The 17,071-nt window shown below is 37.7% G+C and overlaps 1 protein-coding gene across 2 annotated transcripts in view; it reads left to right on the top strand.

The window, feature by feature from the left end:
* TGFBR1 (transforming growth factor beta receptor 1) overlaps positions 1–16,779 on the top strand; it is a 47,210-nt gene extending 30,431 nt beyond the window's left edge. Inside the window, exons 4-9 of one of the 2 annotated variants that reach the window (XM_030794741.1) lie at positions 425–655; positions 5,121–5,288; positions 7,327–7,483; positions 9,069–9,193; positions 10,240–10,370; positions 11,753–16,779. In XM_030794741.1, coding sequence (XP_030650601.1) covers positions 425–655; positions 5,121–5,288; positions 7,327–7,483; positions 9,069–9,193; positions 10,240–10,370; positions 11,753–11,878 — 938 coding nt within the window. In that variant the 3' untranslated portion in view covers positions 11,879–16,779. The remainder of the gene's footprint in view (positions 1–424; positions 656–5,120; positions 5,289–7,326; positions 7,484–9,068; positions 9,194–10,239; positions 10,371–11,752) is intronic. The other variant, XM_030794681.1, reaches the window with a different exon arrangement.
* The last annotated feature ends 292 nt before the right edge of the window (positions 16,780–17,071 follow it).

The raw sequence follows: 17,071 nt of genomic DNA, 5'->3' as shown, positions 1-17,071 counted from the left end.
GTACTCTTTATCTTCTGGTGACAGCTTACTTTCTCTTTCACTGCTTTGCCACATATATCCTCTCTCTGATTGCCCAAGCTGCTTGCCTAAAAATGTGTCATTCATTTCCCTCTACCTTTGCCTGCACATTCTTCCTGCCTAACCACCGTACTTAAGGGATAGTCAAAATTCAACTTACTTTTACAAAGCCTACCTTGACCCTCTAGCAGGAGTTTTTGGATTCTTTTATTATATTTATTATCTTATTTTCCTTTTTTAATTAGTTATTTTATTGCAAATATAATACATATCTCCTCGGTGAGATAAATTCCTAAAGGAATAGCTTAAAGTGTCAGTTTTCTGGGTCACTCATTAGTGCCTATCATGATGTTTGAAACATGTAATATTGTTGATTGTGTTGAGTACTATTTATTTTTACCTTTAGGTTTACCATTGCTTGTTCAGAGAACAATTGCGAGAACTATTGTGTTACAAGAAAGCATTGGCAAAGGTCGATTTGGAGAAGTTTGGAGAGGAAAGTGGCGGGGAGAAGAAGTTGCTGTTAAGATATTCTCCTCTAGAGAAGAACGTTCGTGGTTCCGTGAGGCAGAGATTTATCAAACTGTAATGTTACGTCATGAAAACATCCTGGGATTTATAGCAGCAGACAATAAAGGTCTGTAACATTTTCTTTTCCTTATGTTATATGTAACAAGATCTCTTTAAGTCTTTACAGATATGGTGACTAACCATCATCAAAGTAGATGAGACATAGATGTCTGTCATGTAGATTAGACCCATTAAGTCAAATACAATATATCAGTCACTTTTAGAACTAGGAACTTCTTAAAGATTTTCTTGACTCTTGATAGCATTCCTAAAATCTCTTATTGTTTTATAAAATATAAAAGAGCTATTTTAAAAAGCCATGTACTTCGTTGGTTTAGTTTAGGGCAGTTAGTTATTGAGAGTACTCATGATATGGAAAAGATATATAAACTTGCTCAAAATTTTGAGAATAGGGCTCAGATAGGCGTTTCCTTTTAATCTCTTCCTGACCAGTAGGATGTTTCAATATAGACTATTGACCTTATTTATGGGGAGAGTAAAAATAACTTGTCAGTGTTCTGAGTTGCCAAGGGCCAAATAGATGAATCTTCTGGCAAACTCAAAGAGATAAATTGTTTCTTCAACCACCCTGCCATTGGTAACCGTACGGACACTTTTTTGCCTATCATGCTGGTGCCTGAGGCCCAGCGTCAGGTCAGATGCTGAAGAAGGAAGGAAGCCTGTCAGCAGGGAGTCAGAATGAGTGGGGACTGCAAGCAGTGATCTTAGACTGTGCTGCTGCCACTTTCTTAGCTTCCGCTAATACCTTTATGCCCACAATTCCTACTTTTTCATGTATTTTTTTGAGATGGAATCTCGCTCTGTAGCCAGGCTGGAGTACAGTGGTGCAATCTCGGCTCACTGCAGCCTCCGCCTCCTGGGTTCAAGTGGTTCTCCTGCCTTAGCCTCCCAAGTAGCTGGGACTACAGGCATGCACCACCATGCCCAGCTAATGTTTGTATTTTTAGTAGAGATGGGGTTTCACCATGTGGGCCAGGATGGTCTCCATTTCTTGACCTCATGATCCACCCACCTCGCCCTCCCAAAGTGCTGGGATTACAGGCGTGAGCCACTGTGCCCAGCCCCCACGATTCCTTTTTTTACTGCCTCTGTCAGAGACTTGTGTTTCAGCTCCACTCTTGTCATCCCTACCCCTGAATCAAATGTATTTCCCAGCTTTCCTATTAAAAAAAAAAATGCTGTCATTATCTCTTAGCTTGGCCAGACCTGTAGTCATCTTTTTCCTTCTCCCACCTTCCGTTTACTTCAGCAATATTTATTTATTCAAATATTAACAGTGTTTAACCTCAGTTGGTAATTATGGGTGATTTTTATGATTTTTCTTTTAGCTTCTCTGGGTTTTCAAATTTATTTACAAGCATGTACTGCTTTTTTTGTTGTTGTTGACGACTTTTATTTGTAGAAAATTTCCAATATGTAGAAAAGCGGAGCAGTTACAGTGATCCCTCATCGTCCAGCTTCAACAGTTGTCAGGTCACTGCCAATCATAATTGATGTCTGATCCCGCCTACTCTGCCCTAACTGTGTTATTTGAAGCTGGTCCCAGACAATATGTTTTCATCCGTAAACACTTACAAAATGTAATTTGTATCTTCAAATGATGAGGAAATTTTTTATGAAACAACCACACTACCATTGTCAATTTTTTAAATGTTATCAAATATCCAGTTAGGTTCAATTTTATAATTGTCTCCCATTAAAAAAATTATTTATTCAAATTATGATTCTAAGTCCACACATTATATTTAGTTGATATTTCTCTTATGTGTCTTAAAATCTTTAGGTCCCCCCTTCATCTTTTTTCTCCTCTCGCAGTTTATTTGTTGAAGAAATGGGATTGTTTGTCCTGAAGGGCCTATCACATTCTGGATTTTGCTAATTGCATTTCCATAGTGTCTCTTAACTTGTTCTTCTATCTTTTTTAAAAACTGGCAGTTAGATTTAGAAGCTAAACCTAATTGGAGTTTTATTGGTTTTCTCGAAATACATACTAAGGATATTATATACATCCTATTGCATCATATGTGGAGGTATATAGTGTTTGATTAAGACGGGGCAGTGATGTATATGATGGATGTAGGTAGCGATTATCAGTGGCACCTGACAATGCAATACCTCTTAAGTTCGAAACAAAACAGGCCGGGCACAGTGGCTCACGCCTGTAATCCCAGCATTTTGGGAAGCCAAGGCGGGTGGATCACGAGGTCAAGAGTTCAAGACCAGCCTGGCCAAGATGTTGAAACCCCATCTCTACTAAAAATACAAAAAAATTCGCCAGGCACGGTGGCAGGTGCCTGTAATCCCAGCTACTCGGGAAGCTAAGGCAGAGTATTGCTTGAACCCGGGAGGTGGAGGTTGCAATCAGCTGAGATCGCACCACTGCACTCCAGCCTGGGCGACACAGGGAGACTCTGTCTCAAAAAACAACAACAACAACAACAACAACAAAAAATAGTAATCAGTCTGACCGAATCCTTAGTTCTCATTTTCGTTTCTGCCTCTAACACCACTTATTTCCTCGCCCAACTCTTAAAACAACCTTTTCTTTATTTACTATGTTTGATGACCCTAGACTTTCCTTGTTCCTTCTTACTTCTTCATAGTTGTCTTTGTTTTCTCAACTCTTTACTCTTCTTGCTGATTCATATGAAGGTACTGATTTTATAAGTGGTAATTTCTTCCTTAAGAACATAGCCACATTCATGGTTTCAAACTCTACCATGTTGGCAACTCAAATCTCCATTTGAAAGCTTAAACCTCACCCAGGGTCTGGATTTTGTCACATTCCAAGTTACAAACACAGCAGCACAAAATGTTGGTGAGTCTGTGCCCTGAACTTCTAACCAGGCTGATGCTGTCATCTGGTGGTCACTGTGAGAACTAGCTGACCCTACTGGCTCTTCCCTACTCCCCTTCCTTCTTCTTTGTCAGGGGTTAATGTACTTTCTCTGAGCCTAGCCCCTCCACCCCAGTTCCTTTATCTTCTCCTGATTTAGTTAATTCCACCCCGGCAGCCCTTTATATGTATGGCCCCTTACATATAACCTTCCTTCTGCCTTGTCCGTAACCTGCGGTTTAACTTTCTTCCATCTGCCTGTCTTCCACTTTGTTTCTTGTATTTGTGAGCTTTTCAAAATTCAGTAATGGTTAAGAAGCATGCAAATAAGCTAGTGATGTGCCTATATCAAGGAAAAGCAAGGGTGCTAGTTTGGACAGAATCAGTTTATAAAGTTCATGAAGAACAAATTAATACTAAGTCCTTTTAAATGTACCCAGAAATCTCCTTCAGAATCTTCTGAAAAGTTTCTATTCCTTTCTTAATCTCTTCTAATCAGAGTTGGTTTTCTTCTTCAGCCAAATACCTTCAAAATAGAAGCTGTTTCATGTCAATATGGATTTTTTTCTTTTGTTTTACAACCAGCAGGGAAAGAAAGAGTGCAGTTTATGTACTTCTTACCTAAAGAATCTAGTATTCTGTTTTTTAAATCTTAACAGTCTTACAAAGTAAGATGTTATTCTTGTATAAAAGGAGAAACAGAGGCTCCTTGGCTAAGAAAGTGTCAGTAACAGGCAGGCCATGGATTCAAACCAGGTCAGAATGACTCTAAGCGTCCATCTTTTACTGGGATTGTGCTGTCTCCTAATGTTGTAGTGCTTTTTTTCTTCATGGCTTAATTAAATATGTGGTTTTCCAGCTACTTCTAGGTTAAATTAGATTGTCGTGGACCAGTCTAGCTTAGGAGCCTAGCTAGTATCTTTACCATTATTCCTATGAGAAAACATGTTTTAAACTCGTGTTTTGGCTTACACAGGAAATTTTGGAACCCATGTTCCTATTTGTTTGAGTTTAGTCCCAGCTTTTCCAGTTTTTCTCCTGACATTTCAGTTCCTATTTCAGCTTCCCCATGTGTTAGAGGTATCACTATTTCTGTTTTTCTAAGCTAGCAACCTTGGAATCATAATCATCTTTTCTTGCGTCTTTGTGAACTGTGTACACAATCTGTCACTAAAGCTTGTCATTTTTCGTTGAAACTCACTTTCAGTTTTGTCCCATACTCTTCCATTCCCACGGTGGCCACACTGGGCTCTGAAGACTTCTCACCTCCTTCCTTCCCTCTCTGTTCCCCTCCTTTTTTTAACCTTCTCTCCTTCCAGGAACAGCCACTGAGCACCCAACCCAACCCAGAGATTTTTCTAGGCACTTAAGAGTGCCAGCTCTGATACTAATTATCTGTGAAGACTCAAGAAAGTCACCATCTTTGTCTCTTAAATGGGATTAATTATACTTGCCTTATCTCAAGAGGGGCTTACTCTGAGGAACTAAAGGATGTGTACATAAAAGTATAAAACAAACTGAATGTAGAAGAAAATGTGAAGGAAATACATACAGACTTACGGTGGCATTATATTGCAGTGTGTGACTCAGGATTGAGAGTGAAAAGTAATAACCTTTGAACAAATAAATCATAAATGGTCTGCAGCCCAACTGAAATGTTAATTCTGTTTTACAGACAATGGTACTTGGACTCAACTCTGGTTGGTGTCAGATTATCATGAGCATGGATCCCTTTTTGATTACTTAAACAGATACACAGTTACTGTGGAAGGAATGATAAAACTTGCTCTGTCCACGGCGAGCGGTCTTGCCCATCTTCACATGGAGATTGTTGGTACCCAAGGTAATTCTATAAGCAGTTCTATTATTTAAGCTTTAAATTTTCATAAATAATGTCTATGAAAATAGAAGGTGGAGGCCAGGCCTGGTGGCTCACGCCTATAATCCCAGCACTTTGGGAGGCTGAGGTGGGCAGATCGCCTGATCTCAGGAGTTCATGGCCAGCCTGGGCAACATGACAAAATCCCATCTCTGCCAACATACAAAAAATTAGTCGGGTATGGTGGCGTGCACCTGTAGTCCCAGCTACTCGGGGCTGAGGTAGGAGGATTACCTGAGCCTGGGAGGTAGAAGCTGCAGTGAGCAGACATCATGCCACTGCACTCCCACCTGGGTAATAGAGTGAGACCCTGTCTCAGAAAAAAAAAGAAAAAGAAAGAAAACAGTGGGTGCCTAACTGGAGATATTTAAAACAAATTTTTTAGATGAGAACATTTTATCTTTTAGTTCAAAATTTCAAGTAGAGCTAGGAATCTGGAAATTTGTTTAGAGATTCTCTAATCATTGTAACAAAACTGAATTTTTTTTTTTTTTTGAGTTCTCAAAAGTAGCATTCAATCTTATGATTTTTGAGGATCTCAGTTTCAGAATTCAGGTCCAAGTGAATATATTTTTATGTATAGTATCAAATGAAGTGTGAAAGTGCTTTGTAAACATCAGCATGCTATGTAACTGTTATCTGGCCATCTAATAACTATATTTGACCTTGAGATAAGGAGACTGCATGAGATAGTTTTACAGTTGAAAAATTAAATACTCAGTTTTAGTTATGACATTTGTATGCTATAGATTTTGTGCCATGTAGGATTTCAGATGCCAGTATAGCTCTCTGCTCTAGCAGTTGTCCACTTGCAACCCAATGGCTCTGCCACTCCCCACTTTACATACAGCATAAGTGCTAGTTCACATCTTTGCTCCATCTTTGTAATTATTTTTATTATTGATTGTAACAGTTTTCTTGAGTTATAATTCACATCATACAGTTCACCCACTTAAAGTGTAAAATTCAGTGGTTTTTAGAATACTCAGAGTTGTACAGCCAACAAACACTACAGTCAATTTTAGAATATCTTCACTCCAAAGAGAAACCCTGTAGCCACTAGCAGTCACTCCCTTTTCCTCCCAAACTCCTTAGCCCTAGGCAACAACTGCTCCTTTTTGTCTATAGATTTGCTTATTCTGCACATTTTATATAAATGAATCATACAATATGTGGTCTTTTGTGACTAGCTTCTTTCACTTAGCATGTTTTCAAGGTTCATTTATGTTGTAGCATGTATGAGTACTTCAGTCATTTTGATGGCTAAGAGAATACTTCAATGTATGGATATGCCATATGTCATGTATCCATTCATTGATGGACATTTGGTTTGTTTCTTCTTTTGGCCATTGTAGCTAATGCTGCAGTGAACATTTGTGTACAAGTTGTATGTAGTTTCATGTTTTCAGTTACCTTGGGTATATACCTAGGAGCTGAATTACTGTATCATATGATAACTCTATTTAATGGTTTGAAGAACTGCCACACTGTTTTCTTAAAGTGCCTGAACCATTTTACATTCCTGCCAGCAATGTATGAAGGTTCCAAGTTTTCCACGTTATAATAATTATTTTTTAATAACATTTTCTAGTGGTTAGCATCAAAGATAATATACTTAATACTGAGTACATTGCAGTTGATAGGGAAGTGATGATCTACATGCTTGGTTCCTGGGCTGCTGGAATATCAGTCTATGGCTGAGTTTCTTAAAAAGAATTCATAAGGCACCAACAGATAAACTGATAACTTTTTTTTGCCCCAGTCTTTGAGTTGTTCATCTTTTAAAGCATGTTATTGTCCACATTTTCTTTAACGAAATATAATTTCATTGACTTTTGGTGTAGTGATTCACTTGAGTTTAATAATGCCATAAGTATTGTAGGTCATGTGGGCTGAAATGCTTTGATAATTTGGGTTAGGAGAAGAGACTTTTGAACCTAAAGATGTGAGTCGTGATTGGTATTACCTTTTAAGCAGTCATGTTTAATTTTTGATTCTTTAGGAAAGCCAGCCATTGCTCATAGAGATTTGAAATCAAAGAATATCTTGGTAAAGAAGAATGGAACTTGCTGTATTGCAGACTTAGGACTGGCAGTAAGACATGATTCAGCCACAGATACCATTGATATTGCTCCAAACCACAGAGTGGGAACAAAAAGGTATACTTTTGAACAACTATATTTAATATCTTCTGAAATCACCTTTTTTCCCTTCTCTTTCATATATACATATCATTGCTGAAACTCAGCTTAAACTTGCACTTTATTAGATTGCCAACAGGCAAGAAGATCTCATGGTCTTGCCTGCTCTGAAGCCAAAGTTACCTGACTTAAAAAGATGCCTGCTGATGAAAGGTTGCCCTTCCAGAAAATTTCATTAGGCATGTTAATTATAATAACAGTAGTAACTAACGTTTATAGGGCGCCTACTATGTGCCAGTCGTCTAATAGGTCTTTTACATATATTACCTCATTTAATCCCTTCTCAAATACTGTGCAGTAGCTAGCCCTGCTATTTTCATATTTCAGTTCCTAAAAATATGACTTTCTTGCTTTCTTAGAACTTTTGCACATGCTGTCTCCTGGAGCATACTTTACCCTACTGTTTCTCAGCCTCATACCCACTGTAGGAAGTTTTTTCTAGTCCTCAAAAATCTTAGGAGTCCCTGCCAGGGACTGTCATAGCACACTGAACTGGGACCGTTGAGGCACTCGTGCATTATGTTGTAACTGTTTATTTATTTGCCTGTATATTCTATTAGGTGCAAGCTGCTTGAGAGCAGCCTTGTATTCCCAGCATCCATCACAGTGCCTAATACATGGTAGATCCTCAGTAGATATTTGTTGAGTCCATGAGTCTTCAAAAGAACTTAATTAGGTAGGTGTTATTACCCTTAATTCACAGATGAGGAAACCACCTTGAAGAGGTTAAATAATATGGCCAGCTTCATGTGGATGATAAGCCAAAGAGCTGAGATTTGAACCTGGGCATTTCTGACCCAAACCCCTTATCACATGCTGTCACAGCATTTCTTCAAACTACTGCCTTGGCCTTGGAGACGGCCGGAGAGCCGGCAGCATTAGTCTATTCAAATTGCATGTATAATTTTGAGATTTCTGGATTCCCTGGGGACTCTCAATTTTCCCATCCAAGTACTAACCAGACCCGACCCTGCTTAGCTTCTGAGATCAGATGAGATCGGGCGCGTTTCGGGTGGTATGGCCATAGACGACTCTCAATTCTCAACCAGCTAAGGGGTCCTTGTCAGTGGTTGCTGTAGGTCTCTGTGGGTCCTGACCCATAATTTTAGTAGGTTTTTGAAGCTTCAGTATGAGGACTGGCATTCATTTGTATCATTTTCTTCCCTGGAGTATATTCGTGCCCTTCCTTTCATCCTCAGTGAGAAGACTTCTAGATTAAAATGCATGGTTTCTACCTAGTACATGTATAGGTGGTGTATATTAGGACACCTTTAACAGTCACAGTTGTTACATACGTCTTTCATTGGAAACCAAGATCATGAGGCAGATAGCGTGAAACTGCTATTTTAGCATTTTGTGGGATTTAGTTGACATCATTAATATGCAAACCAGTGTGGATATTTAATATTTTTGTTGAGTCTAATATTTGTTATGTAATATTGTGTGCATATGTCTATGTATAGAGAAATGTCTGAAAGGATGTTCATCCAAATGTGGCAATAAGGGGATGATTTTCAAAGTTCTTTTTGCAAATTTTTTTTAGGTACATGGCCCCTGAAGTTCTCGATGATTCCATAAATATGAAACATTTTGAATCCTTCAAACGTGCTGACATCTATGCAATGGGCTTAGTATTCTGGGAAATTGCTCGACGATGTTCCATTGGTGGTAAATTGCTCCCCTCTCCCCCAACAGTTTGTCATGAGCAGAAGTTGTTCAAGAATTGTCTTCTTTTTTTAATTGAATGAAATTATGTACAATCCATTATCTGAAACAGGATGTCACCGAGTGCCAGAGAAAACAAAGGCGATGAAACCTTTGGGAGGGAACAGTGCCATGGTGTGCACATGCACAGCTCTAGCCTAGTGTATTCTCTTCCTGTTTCCATTTGAATCTTGAGACTCATCAGAACCCAACCCCTTGTTATATTGGAATATAGTTCTTTAGAATGGACAGCTGTTTGAGAGGCTCACCTAGGAAGCTGTTTGTAGCATGTACCTGGGTATCAAACTTATTTTTTTTCTTTGGATTGTGGTTATTTTCTCCAACTTGATAGTTATAGATTACATACACAGAATACAATTATGTTACCATTGTGTTGTTTTCCAGAGTTACTTTGTTTTAACTTCTAGCTTTTTAGATGGAGTACTTTTAATGTTTACTCAGGAAACAGTCTCTTAGGCTTGGGGACCTAGACTTGGCTGAGACCTAGTGCCTTAGGTTTTTGAAGCAGTGAGGGACAGAGTATTTCTCTGTATTGTAGTAAATAGGATATATTATTGACAGATGCAAGTAGAGAAAGGGACTTGGCACCTTAAACTTGCCTCGTAGGATTCAAGTCTCACTGATAGGGTATATATATCCCTGTGCAAGTGAGAGCCTGTGCACTTACAAAATAGAATCTCATTTGCTGCACAGTAGGGTTCTAGGGGAAAATGTCAATCTGGTCATCACAGCTCATAGTTTACTGTCATTTCAAATAGGCTTTATTGATCTCATGGCAATACTTAGTTTCAAGGTGTGGGTGGAATATCAACTCAGGGAAATGGCTTGTGGATACAGATGTGGATGAGATAGAGAAAGCTGTAATCTCTATTCCACATACCTACTTTAGTAATGAAACACTGTAATAGGTCTCTCAGGTGATCTTTTTAATGCTTTGGCATTAGCTGAATAAATTGATCAAAATTTAATTTTTTTTTAAACTGATACAGGAATTCATGAAGATTACCAACTGCCTTATTATGATCTTGTACCTTCTGACCCATCAGTTGAAGAAATGAGAAAAGTTGTTTGTGAACAGAAGTTAAGGCCAAATATCCCAAACAGATGGCAGAGCTGTGAAGTGAGTATTTCTTTTTGATATTAGGCAATTTTCTAAACTGCTTCTGCTTAGTAAGCAAAAGTTTGCTACTTTTCTTTAAGGAAAACTTCTTTAAGAATTTTCTTTTTCATAGCAGTCAAACCAATGTGTAAAAACAGAATAATTTGGTTTTCATATGCAATTGTAAGCACATTGAAAGGGCCATGGAACATTTGCAGTGGCCTTTAGTGTATCAGAACATAGTTTAGATCTGCTGGGCGAACTAAGGCACATACTTTTTAAATGAATGCCTCCCTTCAGCCAGGGCAACCCAGAATAGTAGACAGTTACTGGACAGGAATGAGGAGACCTGTATTCTAGACCAGCCTGGCTACCATTTCGAGGGTCTGACTTTGAACAAATCACTTTAGTTCTCTGGACCTTAATATCCCTTTGTAAGGTGAGGAACTCAGATAAGGTGATCACAAAGATGTTTCAAATGATTTTCCATTTTATTCATCTGATTGCCCAGATAACCGTTAACCAGGAATTTAGGGAAAATGCTTTTTCCCAGCAGTATCTGAGCTTCTCAACCTCAGCTTTAACAAAAAGTTTTAGAAACATTTTTGTAATTGTAAATTTAAAGATTTCGTAAGATGAATTTTATTTAACCTCTCCTTAATTGCTAGCTGTTACTATTATAATATTGGTGAAGCAGGGCATATTCCTCCAGGTTTGAAGATTTGTAGCTTAAAAAACTGTTCAGTTCAGTAGTTGATTTTACATCTTAAACTATTGTAGGACTCAGCAGAACCTCTGATAAGCAAGAGAGCTTGCTGCCTCCAACAAAATCACGTCTCCAGGCCCAAATAAAATGTATTTCAGCATGCTTAAGGAATTTGCATGTGACATAGTTTAACAAATGAGAGTGCTGCTAGATTTTGTCTTTTAGAAATTTGATCTCCTTGGGAGGTTGAAGTGGGAGGATTGCTGGAGCCTGAGAGGTCAAGGCTGCAGTGAGCTGAGGGCATGCCATTGCATTCCACTTTGGGCAGCAGAGTGAGACCCTGTCTCAAAAAAAAAAAAAAAAAAAGGAAAGAAAAATTTGATCTGGATACTTCAAAGTACAAACTTAAAATTTCAGTGTGAGGTCAGATTTCTTCTTTGCTTTGCCCAGCTCTGGTTTAGGATTCGGCCTTTTCAGGTTTGCTAAGTGAGTCACTCTTTGTCCACCTGCTTTCCAGCACTGGCACCAGTACCCTATTGATGGAAATTTATGTAATTTCTACTCATTTGCTATTACAAATAATGCTTAAACAACAAGTGTATATGTCATTTAAAAAGAAAATTTACCAGTAAAAATTCTTATCCAGACCAATGGAAAATGGTGCATGCATTAATTTTTTTTTTATATTTTCTTGTAGGCCTTGAGAGTAATGGCTAAAATTATGAGAGAATGTTGGTATGCCAATGGAGCAGCTAGGCTTACAGCATTGCGGATTAAGAAAACATTATCACAACTCAGTCAACAGGAAGGCATCAAAATGTAATTCTACAGCTTTGCCTGAACTCTACTTTTTTCTTCAGATCTGCTCCTGGGTTTTAATTTGGGAGGTCAATTGTTCTACCTCACTGAGAGGGAACAGAAGGATGTTGCTTCCTTTTGCAGCAGTGTAATAAAGTCAATTAAAAACTTCCCAGGATTTCTTTGGACCCAGGAAACAGCCATGTGGGTCCTTTCTGTGCACTATGAACGCTTCTTTCCCAGGACAGTTACAAAATGTTGTGTAGTCTACCTTTATTTTTTATTAACAAAACTTGTTTTTTAAAAAGATGATTGCTGGTCTTAACTTTAGGTAACTCTGCTGTGCTGGAGATCATCTTTAAGGGCAAAGGAGTTGGATTGCTGAATTATAATGAAACATTTCTTATTACTGAAGAAAGTGATTTACTCCTGGTTAGTACATTCTCAGAGGATTCTGAACCACTAGAGTTTCCTTGATTCAGACTTTGAATGTACTGTTCTATAGTTTTTCAGGATCTTAAAACTAACACTTATAAAACTCTTATCTTGAGTCTAAAAATGACCTCATATAGTAGTGAGGAACATAATTTATGCAATAGTATTTTGTATACTATTATTGTTCTTTCACTTATTCAGAACATTACATGCCTTCAGAATGGGATTGTACTATACCAGTAAGTGCCACTTCTGTGTCTTTCTAATGGAAATGAGTAGAATTGCTGAAAGTCTCTGTGTTAAAACCTATAGTGTTTGAATTCAAAAAGCTTATTTATCTGGGTAACCCAAACTTTTTCTGTTTTGTTTTTTGGAAGAGTTTTTGTGGTATGTCATTTGGTATTCTATTTTGAAAATGCCTTTCTCCTACCAAAATGTGCTTAAGCCACTAAAGAAATGAAGTGGCATTAATTAGTAAATTGTTAGCATGGTCATGTTTGAATATTCTCACATCAAGCTTTTGCATTTTAATTGTGTTGTCTAAGTATACTTTTAAAAAATCAAGTGGCACTCTAGATGCTTATAGTACTTTAATATTTGTAGCATACAGACTAATTTTTCTAAAAGGGAAAGTTTGTCTAGCTGCTTGTGAAAAGTTATGTGGTATTCTGTAAGCCATTTTTTTCTTTATCTGTTCAAAGACAGTGTTATTTTTTAAAGACATGAATTACATTTAAAATTAGAATATGGTTAATATTAAATAATAGGCCTTTTTCTAGGAAGGCAAAGGTAGTTAATAATTTGAATAGGTAACAGATGTGCAAGAAAGTCACATTTGTTATGTATGTAGGAGTAAACATTCGGTGGATCCTCTGTCTTTGTAACTGAGGTTAGAGCTAGTGTGGTTTTGAGGTCTCACTACACTTTGAGGAAGGCAGCTTTTAATTCAGTGTTTCCTTATGTGTGCATACATTGCAATTGCTTACTTTACATGTAATTTATGTAATGCATTCAGTGCACCCTTGATACTTGGGAGAGGTGGTAGCTAAAGAACATTCTGAGTATAGGTTTTTCTCCATTTACAGATGTCTTTGGTCAAATATTGAAAGCAAACTTGTCATGATCTTCTCACATTAAGTTGAAACTAGCTTATAATAACTGGTTTTTACTTCCAATGCTGTGAAGTCTCTGCAGGGCTTTTACAGTTTTCGAAGTCCTTTTATCACTGTGATCTTATTCTGAGGGGAGAAAAAACTATCATAGCTGTGAGGCAAGACTTCGACTTCATAGTGCTATCAGTTCCCCGATACAGGGTCAGAGTAACCCATACAGTATTTTGGTCAGGAAGAGAAAGTGGCCATTTACACTGAATGAGTTGCATTCTGATAATGTCTTATCTCTTATATGTAGAATAAATTTGAAAGACTATTTGGTCTTAAAACCAAAGTAATTTTAGAATGAGTGACATATTACATAGGAATTTAGTGTCAATTTCATGTGTTTAAAAACATCATGGGAAAAATGCTTAGAGGTTACTATTTTGACTACAAAGTTGAGTTTTTTTCTGTAGATACCATAATTTCATTGAAGCAAATGAATGGGTTTGAGAGGTTTGTTTTTATAGTTGTGTTGTATTACTTGTTTAATAATAATCTCTAATTCTGTGATCAGGTACTTTTTTTGTGGGGTTTTTTGTTTTTTGTTTTTTGTTTTTCCTGGGCCATTTCTAAGCCTACCAGATCTGCTTTATGAAATCCAGGGGACCAATGCATTTTATCACTAAAACTATTTTTATATAATTTTAAGAATATACCAAAAGTTGTCTGATTTAAAGTTATAATACATGATTTCTCACTTTCATGTAAGGTTATCCACTTTTGCTGAAGATATTTTTTACTGAATCAAAGATTGAGTTACAATTATACTTTTCTTACCTAAGTGGATAAACTGTACTTCTGATGAATCAGGGAATTTTTTTAAAGTTGGAGTTTAGTTCTAAATTGACTCTACATATTACTGCAGTTAATTCCTTTTTTGGCTAGGGATGGTTTGATAAACCACAATTGGCTGATATTGAAAATGAAAGTAACTTAAAAGGTGGGATGGATCATGATTACTGTCGATAACTGCAGATAAATTTGATTAGAGTAATAGTTTTGTCGTTTAAAAACACAGTCGTTTATACTGCCCATCCTAGGATGCTCACCTTCCAAGATTCAACTTGCCTAAAACATCTTCTAGTAAATTGTGTGTCCATATTCATTTTGTCAGTAGCCAGGAGGAATGGGGACGGAGGAAATACGACTTAGTGGGGCATAGACATCCCTGGTCCATCCTGTCTCCAGCTGTTTCTTGCAACCTGCCCTCCTGCGTGCTGGTCCCTGACACAGAGACCATTGCCTCCCCCACAGCCTTTTGACTGAAAAGCTGCTTTGGAGACGCTTTAGAGTAAAACGGCTGATGGAAGTTGTGGGACCTACTTCCATTTCCTTCAGTCATTAGAGGTGGTAGGGAGGGGTCTCTAAGTTTGGAGATTAAGCAGATGAGGCTTGGGATGCCCCTGCTTTGACTTCGGCCATGGATGAGGAGTGGGATGGCAGCAAGGTGGCTCCTGTGGCAGTGGAGTTGTGTCAGAAACAGTGGCCAGTTGTATCCCCTATAAGACAGGGTAAGGTCTGAAGAGCTGAGCCTGTAATTCTGCTGTAATAATGATAGTGCTCAAGAAGTGCCTTGAGTTGGTGTACAGTGCCATGGCTATCAAGAATCCCAGATTTCAGTTTTTATTACAAACTGTAAGTGGTCACTTGGCGATTTTGTAGTCCATGCATGAGTTACCTTTTTTCTCTATGTCTGAGAACTGTCAGATTAAAACAAGATGGCAAAGAGATCATTAGAGTGCACAACAAAATCACTATCCTGTTAGACACATCATCAAAAGCTTATTTTTATTCTTGCACTGGAAGAATCGTAAGTCAACTGTTTGTTTCTTGACCATGGCAGTGTTCTGGCGCCAAATGGTAGTGATTCCACATAATGGTTCTCTTAACACTTTGGCAGAAAATGCCAACTCAGATATTTTGAGATACTAAGGATTATCTCTGGACATGTACTGCAGCTTCTTGTCTCTGTTTTGGATTACTGGAATACCCATGGGCCCTCTCTCTCAAGAATGCTGGACTTCTAGAACATTATGATGATTGTCAGTACATTAAACTTTTCAATCCCATTATGCAATCTTGTTTGTAAATGTTAACTTTTAAAAATATGGTTAATAGCATTCAACCTGTTTATTACAACTTAGAAGGAACTTCAGTGAATTTGTTTTTATTTTTTAACAAGATTTGTGAACTGAATATCATGAACCATGTTTTGATACCCCTTTTTCACGTTGTGCCAACGGAATGGGGTGTTTGATATTTCTTCATATGTCAAGGAGATGCTTCAAAATGTCAATTGCTTTAAACTTAAATTACCTCTCAAGAGACCAAGGTACATTTACCTCATTGTGTATATAATGTTTAATATTTGTCAGAGCATTCTCCAGGTTTGCAGTTTTATTTCTATAAAGTATGGGTATTATGTTGCTCAGTTACTCAAATGGTACTGTATTGTTTATATTTGTACCCCAAATAACATCATCTGTACTTTCTGTTTTCTGTATTGTATTTGTGCAGAATTCTTTTGGCTTTATCAGTGTAATCTCTGCCCTTTAAGATATGTACAGAAAATTCCATATAAATTTCCATTTAAGTCGAATGATACTGAGAAGCCTGTAAAGAGGAGAAAAAAACATAAGCTGTGTTTCCCCATAAGTTTTTTAAATTGTATATTGTATTTGTAGTAATATTCCAAATGAATGTAAATAGGAAATAGAAGAGTGATGCTTATGTTAAGTCCTAACACTACAGTAGAAGAATGGAAGCAGTGCAAATAAATTGCATTTTTCCCAAGTGCCAGTGGCATATTTTAAAATAAAGTGTATATGTTGGAATGAGTCATGCCATATGTAGTTGCTGTAGATGGCAACTAGAACCTTTGAGTTACAAGAGTCTTTAGAAGTTTTCTAACCCTATCTAGTGGAAGTTACAATATTATAGCATGTTTGGGGAGTGCCCTCCTGTCTGCAGGTGTGTCTCTGTGCCTGGGGGCTTTTCTCCACATGCTTAGGGGTGTGGGTCTTCCAGTGGGGCATGATGGACCTGTCTACAGGTGAACTCTGTTGCCTTTGGGTCAGCACATTTGTTAGTCTCCTGGGGATGAAAACTTGGCTTACAAGAGAACTGGAAAAATGATGAGATGTGGTCCCCAAACCCTTGACTGACTCTGGGGAGGGGCTTTGTGAGTAGGATTGCTCTCACATTAGAGATAGTTACTTCAATTTGAAGGCTGGATTTAGGGATTTTTTTTTCCTTAAAATAAAGACATCACCAGGATATGAAGCTTTTGTTGAAAGTTGGAAAAAAAGTGAAATTAAAGACATTCCCAGACAAATACTAAGACAATTTGTTGCCTATGGACATCTGCCTTACAAGAAATACTAAATCCTTCACACACAAAATAAATGACACCAGATGGTAACCTGAATCCACAGGATGAAATGAAGAGCACCAGAAATGGTGGATATGTGTACAACTAGAAAAGACTGTATGATTGTATAGCTGCCATAAATTACTACAAATGCCCTGGCTTAAAGCAACACCCATTTATGATCTCAGAATTCCATAATTCAGAAGTCTGGGCATAACATAGCTCAGATGGTTCTCTGCTCCGTATTTTAAAAGGT

Source organism: Nomascus leucogenys, chromosome 1a (assembly GCF_006542625.1).
Source record: "Nomascus leucogenys isolate Asia chromosome 1a, Asia_NLE_v1, whole genome shotgun sequence".
Taxonomy (NCBI): domain Eukaryota; kingdom Metazoa; phylum Chordata; class Mammalia; order Primates; family Hylobatidae; genus Nomascus; species Nomascus leucogenys.
Note: the sequence above shows the minus strand (reverse complement) of the source record. Positions and strands in the feature narration are given on the sequence as shown.